At 38.6% G+C, this 17,215-nt stretch overlaps 1 protein-coding gene across 2 annotated transcripts in view; it reads right to left on the minus strand.

Moving 5' to 3' along the window:
* EGF (epidermal growth factor) overlaps positions 1 to 17,215 on the minus strand; it is a 58,622-nt gene that overhangs the window by 25,582 nt on the left and 15,825 nt on the right. For both annotated transcript variants that reach the window (XM_023924733.2, XM_023924734.2), the window contains exons 5-13: positions 16,816 to 17,046; positions 15,104 to 15,306; positions 10,817 to 10,942; positions 9,658 to 9,780; positions 7,331 to 7,453; positions 5,992 to 6,117; positions 4,884 to 5,020; positions 2,866 to 3,014; positions 1,151 to 1,255 (exon numbers count right to left, since the gene is read on the minus strand). In XM_023924733.2, coding sequence (XP_023780501.2) covers positions 1,151 to 1,255; positions 2,866 to 3,014; positions 4,884 to 5,020; positions 5,992 to 6,117; positions 7,331 to 7,453; positions 9,658 to 9,780; positions 10,817 to 10,942; positions 15,104 to 15,306; positions 16,816 to 17,046 — 1,323 coding nt within the window. The remainder of the gene's footprint in view (positions 1 to 1,150; positions 1,256 to 2,865; positions 3,015 to 4,883; positions 5,021 to 5,991; positions 6,118 to 7,330; positions 7,454 to 9,657; positions 9,781 to 10,816; positions 10,943 to 15,103; positions 15,307 to 16,815; positions 17,047 to 17,215) is intronic.

The raw sequence follows: 17,215 nt of genomic DNA on the forward strand, positions 1-17,215 counted from the left end.
GTGTTTCAATGAAGAGACAGTGCTAGAAGGCAACTAAAAATGGAGATAGTTATAATTGCAAATAATGTCTGAAGTTTGGGCTCAACTTTCCAGGTGCCTCTGTCAGATTTACTGAAATAACCCAGGGATTCACTTAACTTTAGTTACACAAGCATTTTTGTTCTGATGAAGGGATCAGGATTTCAAGATCTCTAACGAGAGTTTCACATCCTTCTTTAGTATTTACAGCTATGGACAATTGCTATAATGTCTGTTCATCCTTTCACATTAAATTTCTAAAAAAGAAGGTTCTAATGATGTTTCCTCCTCCCTTTTCCCTTGTATGCTTTGCCTCTACCAATAATTCTAATAAACAATCCGGCAGAAGCTACCTTTCTTCAAAGTTTTCCTGCAAAATGTCTCTATAACATTCAGCCTCTACTGAAAGATTCTTTCAGGTCTTTTATAGGCAGAGGCAAGCTAGCAAAATACCCTCCCCAAACCTGCTTCTTGCTGATTCATCAGTACTTAATTATGGCAGGATATGAGCATCAAAGCAAAATTTAAAGGACCAGATTTAAAATGTTCCTACTACAAGCATATTGACTAAAATCCATGGCACTTTGACATTGATTGAAATAGTCAATTCAAACTCTTGAATTTCATCAAGAGTTTAAAAACCTGGGATCATGTCAACACTAGTTAAGAAGATACAAGGTGCACTTAAAACAACAAATTTCCAGAACAGTAAATTAGGTTTAGTTTCCTCTGAAACTGAAACATGGACCAACAAAAGGTTGTATCGTAAGCACTACTGGTTAAAAATGATTACTTTCTTCACACTACTAGATATGGAACCATCAAAGTTTGTAGTGTGACACCTACAGCTGACAGAGACCTCAGTTGTTCATGCTTTTCTTTAGCTTAAATTGCACACAGAATTATTAATACTCCAATTACTTTCTTCTAAAATCTGTATGAAAAATGAACATGGCCCGACTCATGAAAGAAACCCTGCAATAAAACATTACTGTTCACGCAGCTCTGCAAGGCAATGACTAACCCAACATGAGACTAATCTTATTTTGGCTGGCAAAAGGGCAAGGCTTGCATGCTCATTTTTAAAAGTCATCCACAAGAATAACATGGTTTATTGTCTGTCACGCCTTACTTTGCAAATGGGTGAATGGCAATCCCTCGAGGCTGGGAGAGATCCTCCCAGATGATCATTTTTCTTTGCATTCCATTCAGATTGCTCCTTTCAATGCACACCTTCCTGCAACACACAGAGCACTGTTAGGTCCTCCCTGCTATCTTTTTAATTACCTTCTTGGGCTGAACATACTACGAGTTTGCATTGCTTTAGTTTAGCTGTAATAAATAATTTCACAGTGACAAGAAGTATATCCAGAAGTAATCCTGCTGATATGGGATGCCTAGTTGTTTTATCAACAAGTAATTCATGTTACAGCTTCATTATCTGGTCCAGGGCATGATGATAAAATACCTGCTACTCTGCAGAAGACATGAAGTTCTCCTTCTTTGGATGAAAAATGAATTACAAGTATGATCACTAACAGATAAATGCTAGCTTTAAAAGGAGCCAGGAGGAAAACCAGCTTCTAGCTGAACACCATTACCAAATGTATAAAGAATTTTTTTTAAATGGTACTTTTACATAGCATTTTTCACCCAGAAATCAGTGGTCATTTTACATACTGCATCTATTTTTGCAGGAAAGAACGAGACTAAGGTTCTTAATATTACTCATAAAATCTGTGGCCAAGTCAAGTATAGAATCTACATTGCCAATCTTTCAATTTACTTTTTTTCCAGAAAACTGATTTTATTGCTGCAATATTCACCTTGCCAAATAAATATCAGCCTCTACCTGCAAGCAAGCCTACAGCCTTCCACGCTACCTTGAACCCTCAAAGAAAGGCCCCTCAGAGATGGAAGGAGAAATATATTCTTGCAAATATGAAATACAAACAGGTAAATGCAGTGGGTGAGAAGGAAGTCACAGGTTCAAATTCTCATATTCTCCCTGAACTCCTGTCTTATGGAGAGAAGCACCACAATCTCCCATTTCACAAGAAACACTGGCATACAACAGCAGCTCAATCATGTGACAATACAGTACCTAAAAGCAAGGAAGTGGACTAGCAGAATATTTAAAATGGAGAAGGAGGGTGATCTAAACACTCAGAATTACTTTTTTATTGACTAACAAATTATGGATCATATTGAAAGATCATGGCCACTCTTCAAGTAGTCTTCATTATCTGTTGTGATCTGAAACTGCCTTTTAATCAAAGGTCAGTTTTGTTTCCCTCTGCATCTAAGGCTAGGTATCAGCTGAAAGGTGGTTACATGGTCTGGCAGCAGTCATTCCTATTTTATCAGAGATAATCGACAAAGACTCTCCAATATCATGATTCTAGCTGCCAACAACACTGACTTCTGCCCAAGATGTACTCAGTACAGTAATATTCTTTTTTATATGTATATACAAACATATACCTACACATACACACACACTCACATGCAGCATATGTATATAAAGAAGAGTGTAAGGATATATATTCACATGCACATGTGCACATACATATATGCAGTGCATGCTTTAGATTCCTTGCAACTGAGTCCAAACCCTTGCTTCTTGGAAAGAGAAAGATAAAAATACAATAGTAGACTGCAAGTGAGCTTCCAGCATTTTTGTTTTAAAGAACCTGCCAACTGCATATACTTGCCACTAAAATTACCCAATCAGAATGTGAAGCACTACTGAATTAGAGTGATATCCCAGCTATTTCTGTATCACCAGGCATTTATTCCGAATATTTTATGGCATGCTTCAACATAAATGAACTGTGGAGCATGTACCCTCTGTCTGTCCAATACAATTTACGGTTAATCCAGTCCACAGCAAGGCCCTCGGGTGTATCTATAGCTCCATGAATAACCTTTTCACGATCTGAACCATCCAGATTAGCTCGTTCTATCCATTTCAAGGCGGTGTGGGCAAAGTAAATCTGTGAATAAATAACAGACAAGGTGTCATTAGTTCTCATTGCACTTTCTACTCTACCTCCCCTGTCTAGTAACTCCATTTCTAAAATACTTTTTTTCATCTGGAAAATTTCCTAAACTGCTTATTCACTAAAGGCTGCACAGGTAACCCATGATCCCTGATCAAATAAAAAGGCACTTATCCTTCAACCAGGATGACTTCTACAGGCAGCTTGTGCTTAGCTGTAAATCCTGCCTGCCCTATATACAGCCCTCTGAATATCCTGTGGTTTTGTTTCAGCCAGCAGCTACTTCACATGAAGCACAGCTGAGGAAGCAAAAGTAGGAACAGGCAGAAAGAAGCACGTTGTCATTTCACTGGCTGCTCATGTTGAAAAGTGAGAAGTGTGGAGAAGATAGTAGCACTCTATGTTTATCAAGGTGCTGGGAATGGGAAAAAGAATTATTAAATTTACTTCTATTGTTTTCCACTCTTTCATCCTGCAGCTATCTTAATTTTTTACTCAGTGTCTATTCTGTAAGGCTCCAACATTTCCAGAAGAGGTTTCTTAGTCTGGGGTCAAAAGAAATGTTCTTTGCTGGTAGGGAAGCTAGGTTTGCATTTTGCAAGGATGTAAATTTTGTCTTGCATGCCAATACCAGAGGGAGCCAAACGCTGTACAGCACAACCATATGAAAAGCAGTGCTGAGGCTTTCTTTGGGAATGGTAACAGCAAAATAACTTTTCTTTGATGCTAACCATGAATCAAACAAAGAAGGAGGGAGCCTCTAGTCCTAGGCCAGCTAGCTCAGTGCCCTGGGAGCACAAAGAGGTGCTGCCGGGCCACTCAGCTCTGTGGGCTCCTGCAGCCTGGCTGGCCCCTGCCTGTCCCCTCACCTCTGTACTGCCCCCCCAACACCACGGGAGGGGATCCCAGTGCACACCAGAGCCACTGGCACTGCTGACCCACACTTGGCACAGCCCAGGGCAGCTGCTGCCCCTCCAGCAGGGCCCTATTTCAGGAATAGCAAGTGGCAGTGCTCCAGAAGGGCCTGAAGTGCTCCTCCTGGTAACATTCACATTTGTTTAGCTGTGTCCATCTGGGCCTTGAGATGCTTCCAACAACTTAACTGAGCTCCTCATCAGCTTTCACGATACCATCCAGTATTCCTTTGCAACACTTTCACAGTGTAAGTAAGTCTCTCCATGGGAAAATATAACTATCTGCCACAGAAGGTTTAGCAAGGCGCAGCTGAACTCCTTCCCAGCTCTGCAGGCAAGGAGTAGGACCTTAGGATGTGGCCACACAGGCTAACAGGTCTTTATACAGAGAAGACTTCTGTTTCCAACAGCACTATCTAGCGTGTGAGGAACACATTTAGGAAGAGAAACAGACTCTGTGAGCATTCAGCAGTTTTGCTCAATAATATCAGGTCATGGGAAATAATTCTTGTTAAGATTACACCAACATTTAGTAGGAATCATACAGATTTAGCTAGTAGTATAGAACAAAAGATACCTTTGCTTGTACCACTACACTGTGAAAAAAACCCACAATATATCCAGAAAACAACACTGCAGTCTTAATGGAGAAAAACTTATTGACCACACTAAAGTTCTTTAAAATTGAAATCATGCCTGAAGTGAATTTAGAAATCCAAATTCTCTGTGAATTATCATTTTCAATGTACAAAAAATAAGTAATTAAAGGATGAAACTCTTCAACTAATGTTTGGCAGCCCGTACCAGTTGTGCTCCTAGACAGGCAACAGAGCAACGGGCAGCATAATGCCTAATCCAGATCACTGACAGAGGAAAGGTTAAGGCACATGAAAGCTCAATCCTTTTGTCCTTGCAACACTCCAGAATCCTCTCATTTTTAATGCCTTACCTTATTTTCCACCGGGTCAGAGTCCAGTGCTAAGACTACTCCCATCTGCCAGTCAAGTAAACTTGTATAATCTGTTCCATCAAAACTGATCTGGCGGATATCTTGGCCATTTGCAAATAACAAAAATGGCTTAGGACCTGTCGATTAAAATTTTCCAGTACGTTAATTGCACTATGTTCAAAGTGATCTCTAACTTGCATTGCCACCTAAGTAGCATTGTAAATAAATAACAGTAAAAGGCTAAATGAGGAACAGAAGCGATTTCCCTACACTCCACTTGCCTACAAAATTAAAGATAAACGTGAATGTAAGTTTACAGCATTGTATTTTGTCAATATTTCTGACAGAAGGAGTCACTAGTCCTGCTGCTTTTCACACTGAGTGCCTTAGCCTCAAGGCAGTCATCCCTTTGCATTTCACAGCATCACCATAAATGCCAGAATAACTTTAATTCTGCATTTGGAGAAGGCTTTTGTAGTAAAATCAAGAAAGATACTGTCCTCCAAAAAAATATACATCTAGTTTTCCCCTTATCTCAGGCACAAACCAAAAACTTCTTTTTCCTCCTCTCTCTTTGGCAATTGCTTATACCTTGCAGATCACCAGAGTCTGCCCTTTTCTCAGAAGGAACAGAAGGGTCTGGAATCCAAAAGTGCACATCAAACACCTCAGCTTCCTGGGGATAGTGGGGGAGAAATATCCTTATATGCAAAGTTCTTTAACAAATTACTCCCTGCCCCGTTCTCCAAATACAGAGACTTCATTCCCAATTCTGTAGCACTGGGCAGGAACTGTGCCCATATTTATGTGAAGGCACAAAACCCTGTGTACTGCAGGACAGAGCTCCACGCTATGGGAGCCCAGAGTGAAATGCTGAAGATGGATCACAGGTTGAACTTTCTGTGAAGGAAACAGAACCATATACTGGTGCTTGTTCTGGTTTATTTCCAAAATATGTTGTCTTTCCTAACAACTAATACTTCCCAAGTTTAACAAAGTAACCAAAAATCAGTGCAAAAAGGGATCCCAGTTGTGTCATCCACCTTAAAGAACTCAAAAATGTTTTGCTTTTATTGGCAGAAATATGCAGGCACACCAAGACACCAACCTATGGCTGTGCAGTGCTTTCTGTCTCGCTGAAGCTTATATCCAGGAAAACAAGCACACTCCCAGGAGGATGGGCTTAAAGAAGAGCATATCTGACTGCAGCCACCATTATCTGGAGATGTACAACCTTAAACAGAGCATTTGTAAAATTTTACTGTGCCGTTCTAAAAAAAAATAAAATACAACAAAATCAGAAGTATAAGAGAATGTTTCACTCTGCTCAGGATTTCTACAGTGCAAATCATCTCAGTGACTGGACCATTTACCTAAAGGCCTCTGAAAGTAGGCTTTTTCTGCTGAAAGCAGAAGCCTAGTGAAGTGAAAACAGATTAGGAGTAACTTGTTCCAGAGTTTTACTGAAAACTTAAAACACAAGGTGTTGTGTTGTAACACAGGGGTACATAAAGAGAGAGGGTCTTTCACGTGTTTCAGAGAACTCTTCTCCCATCCAAATCTCATCCCATTTACGACAGAGTAATTTTATCAGAGTTTGTATTCCATGCAAAGAAAGAGCAAATTAATGCAATTGTCTCCTCAGAAGTAAATTAGGCTAGGATGACATTGATACTTTTTAATAAAACAAACCAAGATTTCATGTAAAAAGAAACCATTCTGTTGCTATTTTCTCTGTTATATTCTCAATACCAACATGAGCTAGCAAAATGGAAATAATGACCGAATCTATGTATAAAGTACAGTCCACAATATGAAAGGGATTAAAAGGGAAAGAGAATTTTTCATATCATAAGGCATGTAATGGAGCTATTATCTATTAGCTATTACTTATGGATATAGCTCTTATATATAGCTATATCCATAAGTAATGGATCTATCTTGACCCCTCAGACTGAAAAGATGCAGATGAGAAGCTGCAATCTCCTGAATTTGGAAAATTGCTGAAATGAGGAATGATTGAGTGTAGCAGCTTCAAGTATTCTGACTGCAAAAAATTCCATTTGTGGAATTTAGAGTGACTCTGAACCTGGGCTGCATGATGTCAATAAAATTATCTTCAGGTTTAACCCAAGTCTCAATTTTGTACATTTATGTCCTCTCAAGTTAAATGTTAGATGTCTCCCACGATAAAAATCTGTGACATGCCTTGACCTGTGCTGACAGCAAAATAATTGGCCAGCAAATATTGGAGTTTGCTGCTATTAAAAACCTATTTAAAAATGAAGATGAATGCTGCTCATGTTAGCACTCAAAGCACCTTACACTCTGTTCTCTTGTGCAATCATTTCAAAATGAGTGTAAAATGCCTTAATTCATGTCTGGCTCTTGGTGCCAAGAATAAACAGAGCTTGGCAGTCACTGCAGCTAGAAAAAATGTTACTTACCTGTGCATGTTTTGCCATCCACTTTGAGTACAGATCCTTCTGGACAAAAGCAAACAGGGCCTTTAGATGTTTGAAGGCAGCCGTGACTACAGCCAGTGTCATTACTTGTACAGGTAATTAGCTCTACAGTAATTAAAGGAGGAAAAGAAAAATCCTAAATGATGATAAAAAATTTTATTAATCCCCCAATAAGAGGTGTTAACACCTTCTTAAATAGCAAAAGAAGAAGAATAAGTGAGGAAAATAAATACATAAATAAATAAAACTGTGATGTTGGGAGTCCAACGCTTCTGCAGTCTTCCTGTGGTTTGTTAGGTGGTGTTTCAGTTTTTCTCTTCCAAATTTTTTCTACACCTTCTCCTAATTACAGCCCAGGAGAAAAACAAAATTGCTGAGTCCTGAAACCATTATACTTATCAGCCTTAAATCTTCCAAAATTCTCTGATATTAACTTTATCAAAATAGAAGTAATTTTGAAAACTTTCTTACATTTCATCAAAAATGGATCAGGTTTTAAAAACTACAAGGAATCTATATGAAAGAATAAATATAAAAACCAAAGAGAATGTGGAAGAACTACTTTCCTAATATTCCAAGTATAAAAGAGCTAAGATGAATCAAAACAGAAGATGAACCTTGCTGAAAGAAAAATATATTCCTTAGTGTCAGTTTTAGAAGTTATAAGGGAAAAACCATCTGAGGACTCGGCAGTAGTTTTTCCTTTACTTGTTATTAGAAATGCTGTAGTGCCAACATTTTTTTTTTAGTATTTCTTTGATGCATTTTTACAAGATGTGCTACTTCCACCTTCTGTACTGCAGTGCTCCATCTCTTTGTCCCAGTTCTAGTGCCATGTGACTGGAACTAATGCAAGATTTCCACAACTGCTTCTATGAATCAACTTCACACATTGGTTTAAATGTTTCATGGCTCTTGCAAATATTGCTTCTCCAGGGTAACTGCATACTGGACTGTGCTAATCACTTAAGCACAGAGAATAGGGTCCAGAAAATTTGAGTTTCTTTCTGACCAGAGTTTGTGGCTTTATGATGAAGATGAAGAGCTTTGTAAAGGACTCGGAGGACAAAGTATCAAAATATCTGGCCAGCATTTGAACTTCTCATCTTGTCTCTCTCTCAAGTTGCATAGTTGGTGAACATCTGCCTTGTTCTGCAGTAGTTAAAGAGTCACACTGTCCATTCTGCATCCCTAGACTGTGCTAGAAAAACATTATTTTCTATCTAATTTGAGCCACCCAAAATGCAGGCATACAGTTCAAGTTGGTCATCCAAAGTAGGACTCAACTGTGTCTAAATGTTGTTTAGGACACAAAATGATATTCCACCTCCCAGTAACCTCCCATAGCTCTTCTGCTGCAGTTGGCTGTCTTCTGCAGCTGTCACACACCCTCTGGACTCCACGTTTGGGTCACTGAATCCTGCTCCTGGCTCCCTCTTGAAAAAAGGGGAAGAAGTGGATCTTAGAAAATCACAGAATATCCTGAGTTGGAAGGGACCCCCAGAGATCATCGAGTCCAACTCCAGGCCCTGCCCAGGACTCTTGGAGTCTAAAATAGACTGACTACTAGAGTCTGGTAGATTCTGTGGCTATATTTACTCTCCAGTACTGATATTTAATATACCCTTGAGCCTTATCCTGCCATGGTCCACACTGAACCCATTGGTGTGTGCTGGTACTCCTGCTTGGGCCTTACAGCACTGTTTTTTTCCCATGGAAATAAAGTAGAAGGACCTTTGTCTATGCATAAGCTTCACTTCAAAAGTGACTGACAATATCCCAAGACCTCAAAACTTGAAAGCTTTTCATACATGTTCTACACTTACTTTAGAAAGGCTTCATTCATTTCTAGGCTAAGCATACACATTTAATTCCACTAATGTCATACACATTAGCAACGCTCTCAGCCCCGATCTGAAAAGAAAATACATGATGCTGTGAGCTGCTCCATCAGAGACTGGGAAAATCCTTCCAGAGTGAGCCAAATTCAGAGGCCACATTTAAAAATAAGTAACTGCTTATCCACCTGGAATGTGACACTGGGCCTAATCAGAGAAAAGGTCTCTCTGGAGACATGACTTGTTATTTTTTCCCTCCTCTGAAGAAGAGTATACAATTTCTCACATGTAGCTCACGCTTCCTTGAACACGACACCTGCAATCAGTTCACTCCGTTTAAGCCGATCCTGCTTACATAACATGGGATTGGAAGCAAGCAACGCAATGCACAAAACTTTCAGCAGTTCCAGCATTAAATGAGGACTCTCTCCAGTAGGATACTCCAAGTGTTTGTCTATTACAGCTCCTTACCATGACACGTTTTCCTATCAGGCAGCAGAACGAAGCCTCTTGGGCAGGTGCAGTAATAGGAACCAGGGATATTCACACAGCCTAAAGTGCAGCCGTGATTCCAAAAGCCACATTCATTAATGTCTGGAAAAAAAAAATTTGAATTTGTTGTGTCAGAATAACACCATCAGCCAATGATAGGGAATAGATTAATGAAACAAGGTAACAGTCTGAAAAAGTACATTTTTTTTTTGCATTCATTACAGAAAAATATGTTTTTCCTAATGAACTGTAAGAAAACAAGTGTTCAGACCTCATTGAAGCCAGTGTTAAAAACCTCCTAGCAAAACATACTCATGCTCTGTGTGTCCAGCATAGGTGCCTAGGGGATTTCCAAAAGGATTACTTTCCATATAGATTTCACCACCATTTAAATCCTGCACACATTCAAAAAATGTACATTAGACACTTTCTTACAACATAAATTATTTTTAAGAATTTGGGTTCAACATGACTGAAGTAAAAGCCTCAAAACACAAGTATTTCAGATATTCACAATCTAAAATTGAAATCCAGAAATCAAACTTGAGAATTTCCTGAAAACTGGAATGCTGATGCTCAGGCAATTTTGTAAATCCTTTAAGCTAGGAATTCTGATGCCTTATGATATGATATATGATTATGTCTTATAAAATCTAGTCATGTAGGGAAAGAGATGATTTTAAAAAGTATTATGTTAGCTATTATTAATAGAAATTTAAGATTTTTAATAAAACAGTCAGATTAAAATATTTAGAAACGTGGTGAGAATTTCTGTCCTTTTTGAAATGGTACTTCAGACAGACATCTTGATGCTGGATTATTCAATGTGTCGCCTTTGATGATAAATCCTGTTTCATCCTTATTTAAAAATTAAATTGGCACACATAAGAATTTATAATTATCTGAAGCTCCTTTACCAATCAGACTAAGACCAAAATTTCTCGCAAGAATAGCACCTGTGACATTTTCATAGGTCTCTTTTTTAACTATTTCAGAACTTGGAAGGACACAAAACGTAAATTGCACACTGAATTTTTTAAAAGCTCATAATAATTTTTCAAAGTCAAGATAATAAGAAAAAAAAAACAAGTATTTTTTCATCTGATGGAATAAAGCTGATGATAAATTAATGTATTACCTTCACAAAACTGTTTATTTCGACTTAAAATAAAGCCACTAGAACATTTACACCGATGAGTCCTTGAGTCTGGCCTGCAGATTCTTCTTCTGCACTTTTCTCTGTTCAAATCACAGATTCCTTTTTCTGAAAGAACAATATAACAGTGTAAGTAGAATGGAGTTCTTATCATATTAACCTCTACCTCCAGTAGAAAGATGATAAGAGATGTATTTTCTTCTCAACACCTGCTTGCTCAACCAAGCAGAGGAATTTCTTATTAATACAAAATAACTTCTTTTTTTTCCATTGGTAAAAGCAAGCAAAAAACCAATCACTCTAAAAATGAAAGTACTTGGAATACTAGGAGTAGGTGTGTGCAAATGATCATTTTGAGCTCTATGTCAGCACAAACAGATCCACAGAGAGCCTGAAGCAGGGGATAGTTTGTTTTGGGTCCATACCTGCAGTGACTATGAAAGGGAAAATTCAAATTTCCTACACCCCCAGTCCTGCACAGTATTATATATATTACTTCGTAAAACACTCAAAAATAAGACCAGAGAGGGAGTACACATGCATAAAAGAGAGAGAAGAGACATTTTTAAGAAACAGCAGACAACGACTGCTTGTTATTATTGTTTATTATTATTATAATTATTATTGTTATTGTTATTATTTATATTGGAGTATTATTACCACATTATTACTCATATTATTCAATAGAAAAGATAACTGGGAGATTATAATGACCATGTGTTTTATTTGGGCAAAAGGTATTAGGGCATTCTAGAGAACCATTGTATTGGTGTGGACTTATGAGAAATACAAGCTTTATAAATGTTGAGCTCAAATTTCAAACTCAGAACCTTTCTTCACAGGAAAAAGAAAAAATGTGCCAAACAGGTCCCCAGGAGGCTTCCTATTTCTCCTGCTTCACAGAAAAAGCTACTCCAGTATCCTTTTTCATGGGGAGGATTTGTGGAGCCTCATTTCTTCATTCAGCTATCTGTTGGTGCTGGTGCTTTCACAGATATGCAGCACTCATGATTTGATTTTTGTCTCCACAATTATTATTTTTGCTTGAACTGATGCTACTGGCTGTGGGTGTGCAGCCACACAAAACGTTGTCTTTGCCCTGGGATGTGTAAGACACAATGGGCTCATACAGGCAAAGAAATGGATATGTGACCAATTCTCTTGTGCCATTTCCAATTCACAGTCTAAATTCCAAGAGATGGAAAACTGCATAATATTTAAGCTCCAAGTTTATTCTTCTGCTAGCCACAACAGAGAAAGCATTGGTCCCTTGGTGCAATGGCAGATAACGTCTATAAAAGTAATAATACATGTTTTCCCAGACAGTCACTGCAGCTTGGCTACAGGCACAGACACCTTGCACACATTTGGTTAACAGGCTAAGTCTTCCCTAGCAAAGGTCATATATTAAATTCAAAATTATGAATGGATGACTAGGTAGATATTTTCTATGTTATTTAACATGTTCTCCTTTAAGAGAATTTTGTGTGGGTTTAGGTCAGCCTTTCATTTTGTAGAATTAATTTTGGAGACAATCCTTTTCTACTGCAACTGAATCAGGAACATACAGTAGTGGAGAGTCTAATCTTCAAATAAGGAACTCATTAGAATGACAAAAGTGCAAGTGCAAGCAACCATAAAACAACAGAATCCACAAACAAGACCACATTCAAGGCTGCATTGTATGCTTATCATTGTTTCTGATTTTTCTACCCCTGATTGCACCATTGTCGACCTAAGTGGTCTAAAAACACCTAAGACACCTGGGAGTCATAGAATAAATAGCAGAAGCTATAGTTTTGTCATCTGGACAATCTCAAGATAAAAATTATTAACTGAGTAAGTACTAGAACTCAAAGTAGCCATATCAACACATAAAAACTCAATCTCCTTTCAAAGCTTAAAGAGAATGGTGATTAAGTTTTGAATCACAAAGTTTATAATAATATTTTCTGGAAGAACATCATTACAAACCACATTTACTAACTTATTTGTGTTTTGTGGGATTTATTCCCTCCCATCACCTTTCTTACATGGAAATACACAACTCAGATATTAGCCTGATGCTAGTATCTTACACTGGAAAGAAACACAATGTAATTTCTCAAAAAAATATATAAAAAATTTCCAAGTATACCAGATATTATTAATATGTTAGGAAAGATTCTTTCCAAGAATTCCAGAGGCAGTACTTGAGATTTTAAGGTATTTCTGGTATTTTGGATTTTAAGCTATTGAAAGTGCCACACCAAAGTTGTTCTGTGGGGCTACAACAAACCCATACATGAATTGATGCTCTTCTCTCTATTTATTGGCCATGACCAGTCCAAGGAAGTCATTTGAAAAAGAAAGGGAAGAGGGGACATGAGGAATTTAAGTAGCAAAGTAAATAATTCAAATTCCAGTAAAAAAATCAAGTCATATCAGTTGCACACTTCTCCCTAAGTTCCCTTTCATCTGAAGGAACTCACTAGTTATCTGCTTTAAAGAAGGTTTGATAATTCACAGCTGACACTACATTGCAATGTACATTTTCTTAGCTTGTACAGAGCATCCAATTAGTCTAGGTATGCTTTTATCTCCAGGTTTCTCTGTTGTAAGATCAGCTATAAATCTCATTTGAACTCCAGGCTCATTAGTCCTCCTTTCATCCCTGTTCTTGCATTGGATAAGCCAAGCAATGCACATACAAAGTCCAAAAGGTTCAGCCTGTTAAGCTTCTTTCTACTCCATCACTTCCCAGAAATTTTTACAAGAAGTTATTTGGAATTTTTTGTAAAAAGCCTACTGCTGACAGCACTTACTAGGGTACAAAAATTTGCTAAATTTTTAGAAAACATTTGAAAACATTGGTGGGTTCTGTATTACTAAAAGCAGCGAAAACCCTTTTCCATGGAAAGAGAAATGCCAGAAGGCAGAATGCTTCTGGAAGAAGTGGAGTAAAGAATAAAGTGCCCACAGTCACTGAAATTAATCTGCATATTCTTGCCCTAGTTCCTCTGTGTGAGAGCACCAAATACGTCAGTAGAAAAAAGGGCTTCCATTTGCCAGGAAAACCATTTTCCCCAAAGTAAGGACAGATCAAGTATTGTCTCTGAATAGAGACTCCCAGTGCTTACAAGGGTAAGCTTGATTTCCAGGAACACTTCTGCATCTCAACACATCTTGGCACTGCAAACAAAGCGTTTGAAGGGGTGAAGATTTTGATTTTCCCACTCAAATAAGTCTTCAGAGACCGCAGACTGCATGGTGCTGCATAAAGCTGTTGGTTGGCATGAAGAAAAACAAACCCTATTTTGTAGTAGTTATTTAGGAATAGTTCAAAGATATATTTACAGTTTCATTTTTGTTTAGATAAACTAAAACAAACACTACATTCTCCCCAAGTCTTTATATCTCTGGGAATCCATGGCTCTTCCCCTGGGAATTGTGCAACCATTGCTTGACACACAAATGCCTCCACACTCTTTGCTCCACTGTTCTTATCCAAGCAAAACTGGTGACAAAAGCTATTCCAATAAAGCAAGAATTCTCTGTTCCCCAGAGACTACAGGACCAGACATTATTCCTCTGGACATCTCCCACTTCCTACTGCCTCAGCAGGAATCCTCAAGGAAGGTGAACTACTGATAGTCAATTACCTTCATTTTTGAATCCACAGAGAAAGGCAGCAAGATGACCAACTCACATTGTGGACTGCAACTGGTATCAATTAAAGAGACAGGAATCTCTTATCCAATAGTTCTAAAAGAAGCTTCAAGACTCTCTAAGACCTGCTGGCCTTTTAATTGAATCATTTCACAGCAAAGATGAGACATCCACTTGTAGAACATACTCTGTGCTTAAAATCCTTTGCTGCCATAATAATCAGAGTTGTTTGGATGTGCCTTAGACTAAACTTCCAGAATGAAGCAGACATTTGGTGAGGATAATGTAATCAGAGGGTTAAAAAGCTGTATGCTTTGTGCATTTAACAGAAAAGCATAAAAGTATCTTTGTGTAAAAAAAGGCAAAAGAATGAGAAAGTCCCATTTATCTGCATGTGTATATAGATTAACAAAACGAGCAGTTCATGCTCGGCATGCTTCTACCCTGTCACTCAGCTGGAGCTGCACACACCAAGTGCAACTATGGACCACTGAAGTAAAAAAAAAAAAACCTCCTTTATTTCACTGAGGTCTAGAATTTAGCCAGAGAAAACTCTTACTGCAGAGAGTCAAAGTGTACGACATTATTATTCTCAAAAATAGTAGCACTACATTTACTTACCCAAATCCTGAGAATCAATCCTTGCACCTGGCTGCTTAAATGGATGCACTATTTTTATCTCCACTGGTGGGAAAAACGATGGCTTCAGGCTAATTGTGACTACAACTTTTCCAGTATATTTGTTGGCTCTCCATATCATGCCAGACTTCAAGTCTGAGTAGTACAGGTGCTCAGCAAAGAGAGACAAGCCAAGCAATTGATGTCTACAAGAGAAGAGAGCAAAGTGGCACATTACCTGATCCCTAAATACTCACTCAAACGTTTTCTGAGTGCCTAGTTCAGTCAGGTTCACTGAAATTACCTTTATTTGTATTATGTATATCTATACATATATATACACAGTATAGTATCTTCTATATATGAGAATGAGAAGAGGTGCAGAGACAATCCCAAAATAATTCAGCACTCATAATCCAGAAAATTTGCAAGAAATAGACACAAAATGGATAACTTGCATTTCTCACAGGTTTAATGATCTATTGGTCAGGACTGACTTAACTGGGAGAGAAAGCCTAAGTGTGACCCTGCTTCTGATGCACCCAGAAACCAAAATGGAAATTTGGTTTGTTGAAGGATGTAGGTCAGGTAAGTTCCAACATTACCCAACAAGCTCTGACAACTCTGACTGTCTGAGGGTGGAGACAGAGGGATAGAAGTAGGGAAGTTCTAAAATCCATCTTCTGCTGCTTCTCCTATCTCAGGAACTTAGTTTCCATTCTCTGGCCAGTTATAGCAGCTAGCAGGAATCACAAAAGGGACAAGTTTTAAATAAGAGAGAAAGCAGAAGAAATACTGAAAGTATCTTGTCTTCCACTTTCCAGTACATAATCCTGGTGGAAAACTGAGAATGCAGATCATCCAGGCTAAGGGATTAATGCTTCAGTGAAAAACAACCAACCCAAGGGAGAAAGGGGAAAAAAGTAAGGAAAAATCCAATGACTCTGGCAATGTAGGAGAAGCCAATTTTGTGTTCATCACACACAAATGGTGGACCACATATGTAAATCAGCAGGCCAGCAAAACCCTCTATTTTTGTCAGTTTGCTGTTGGAAATCCCTTTTCCACACATGGTGACCTCCCATAATGATAGAAATGACGGTGTCATTTCCTTCTCCTGATCCCCTCACTGACCCCATGGCCACCACTGTGCACCTGCACCCCTGCATAGCACAAAGACCAAAAGGACTTGGGTCTAAGAGCCCCCTCAGCCACTGCCACTGGACTGGGACAGTTCTCTTGCACAACACAGTTCTCACCACATCTGCTGATGCTTCTGGAGAGCCTGAGCACAGGGCCAAGCCTCCCCACCCAGCAGCTAAGGAGGACAACAGGCTTAGATGAGGATGGAATTCAGTCTCCTGAGCACAGCTCAGACACCTGAGCTCACCCCCTGTGACCTTGGATAAATCATTTAATCTCTCCTTTTGGCTCCTCTATCTGCAGAAAAGGGCCACTAATAAACACTCAGAGAGGATTTCTAAGGATTAGATATCATTTGCTAAAAGCTTGGAAGATGGAGAGCGCTGAGTGGCAGTATTATCCTTATAAGAGCGACATTTTTCCATTTTCTCATCATTCATGTTACAGTTACAGGCCATTTGCTCTACACTTCATACTCCTCATGTTGTGAACTGACCCAGTGAAAGGGAGAATAAGGGAGAGAGCTTAACTGCATCCCTGAAATGAATGTTTCATTTCTGACAAAAACTCACCGGACAGAATTTCTGAGGAAGCGAACAGCTCCACCGTCATAGTCACATGATCCAATATGGGAAATCTCTTTTCCGAGGTCGTGTTGGATCCAGTAGAGCCTTGTGTCAATCAAATCTAGGGAGATGGCCTTTATTTTTTCTGTGGTTTTTAAAATATTTATCATATCATTTCCACTGAGGGGCACTCGGTGAATGCTGGAAACTGTACCATCTGAAGACACAAATAACAGCCTGCAGGCAAGACAGGCATGCTTAAAAAACAAAACAAAACAAACAAAAAAAAATCCCACAACAAACAAATGCTACGTTTGCAAAATCACATCACAGCTACACACTATTTATTTAGTTATTTAGTTGCTCCCGTATGCAAAATTTCTCAGTATGGTACTAGAACTACTGG

This window comes from Cyanistes caeruleus, chromosome 5 (genome assembly GCF_971803275.1).
Source record: "Cyanistes caeruleus chromosome 5, bCyaCae1.hap1.1, whole genome shotgun sequence".
Classification (NCBI taxonomy): domain Eukaryota; kingdom Metazoa; phylum Chordata; class Aves; order Passeriformes; family Paridae; genus Cyanistes; species Cyanistes caeruleus.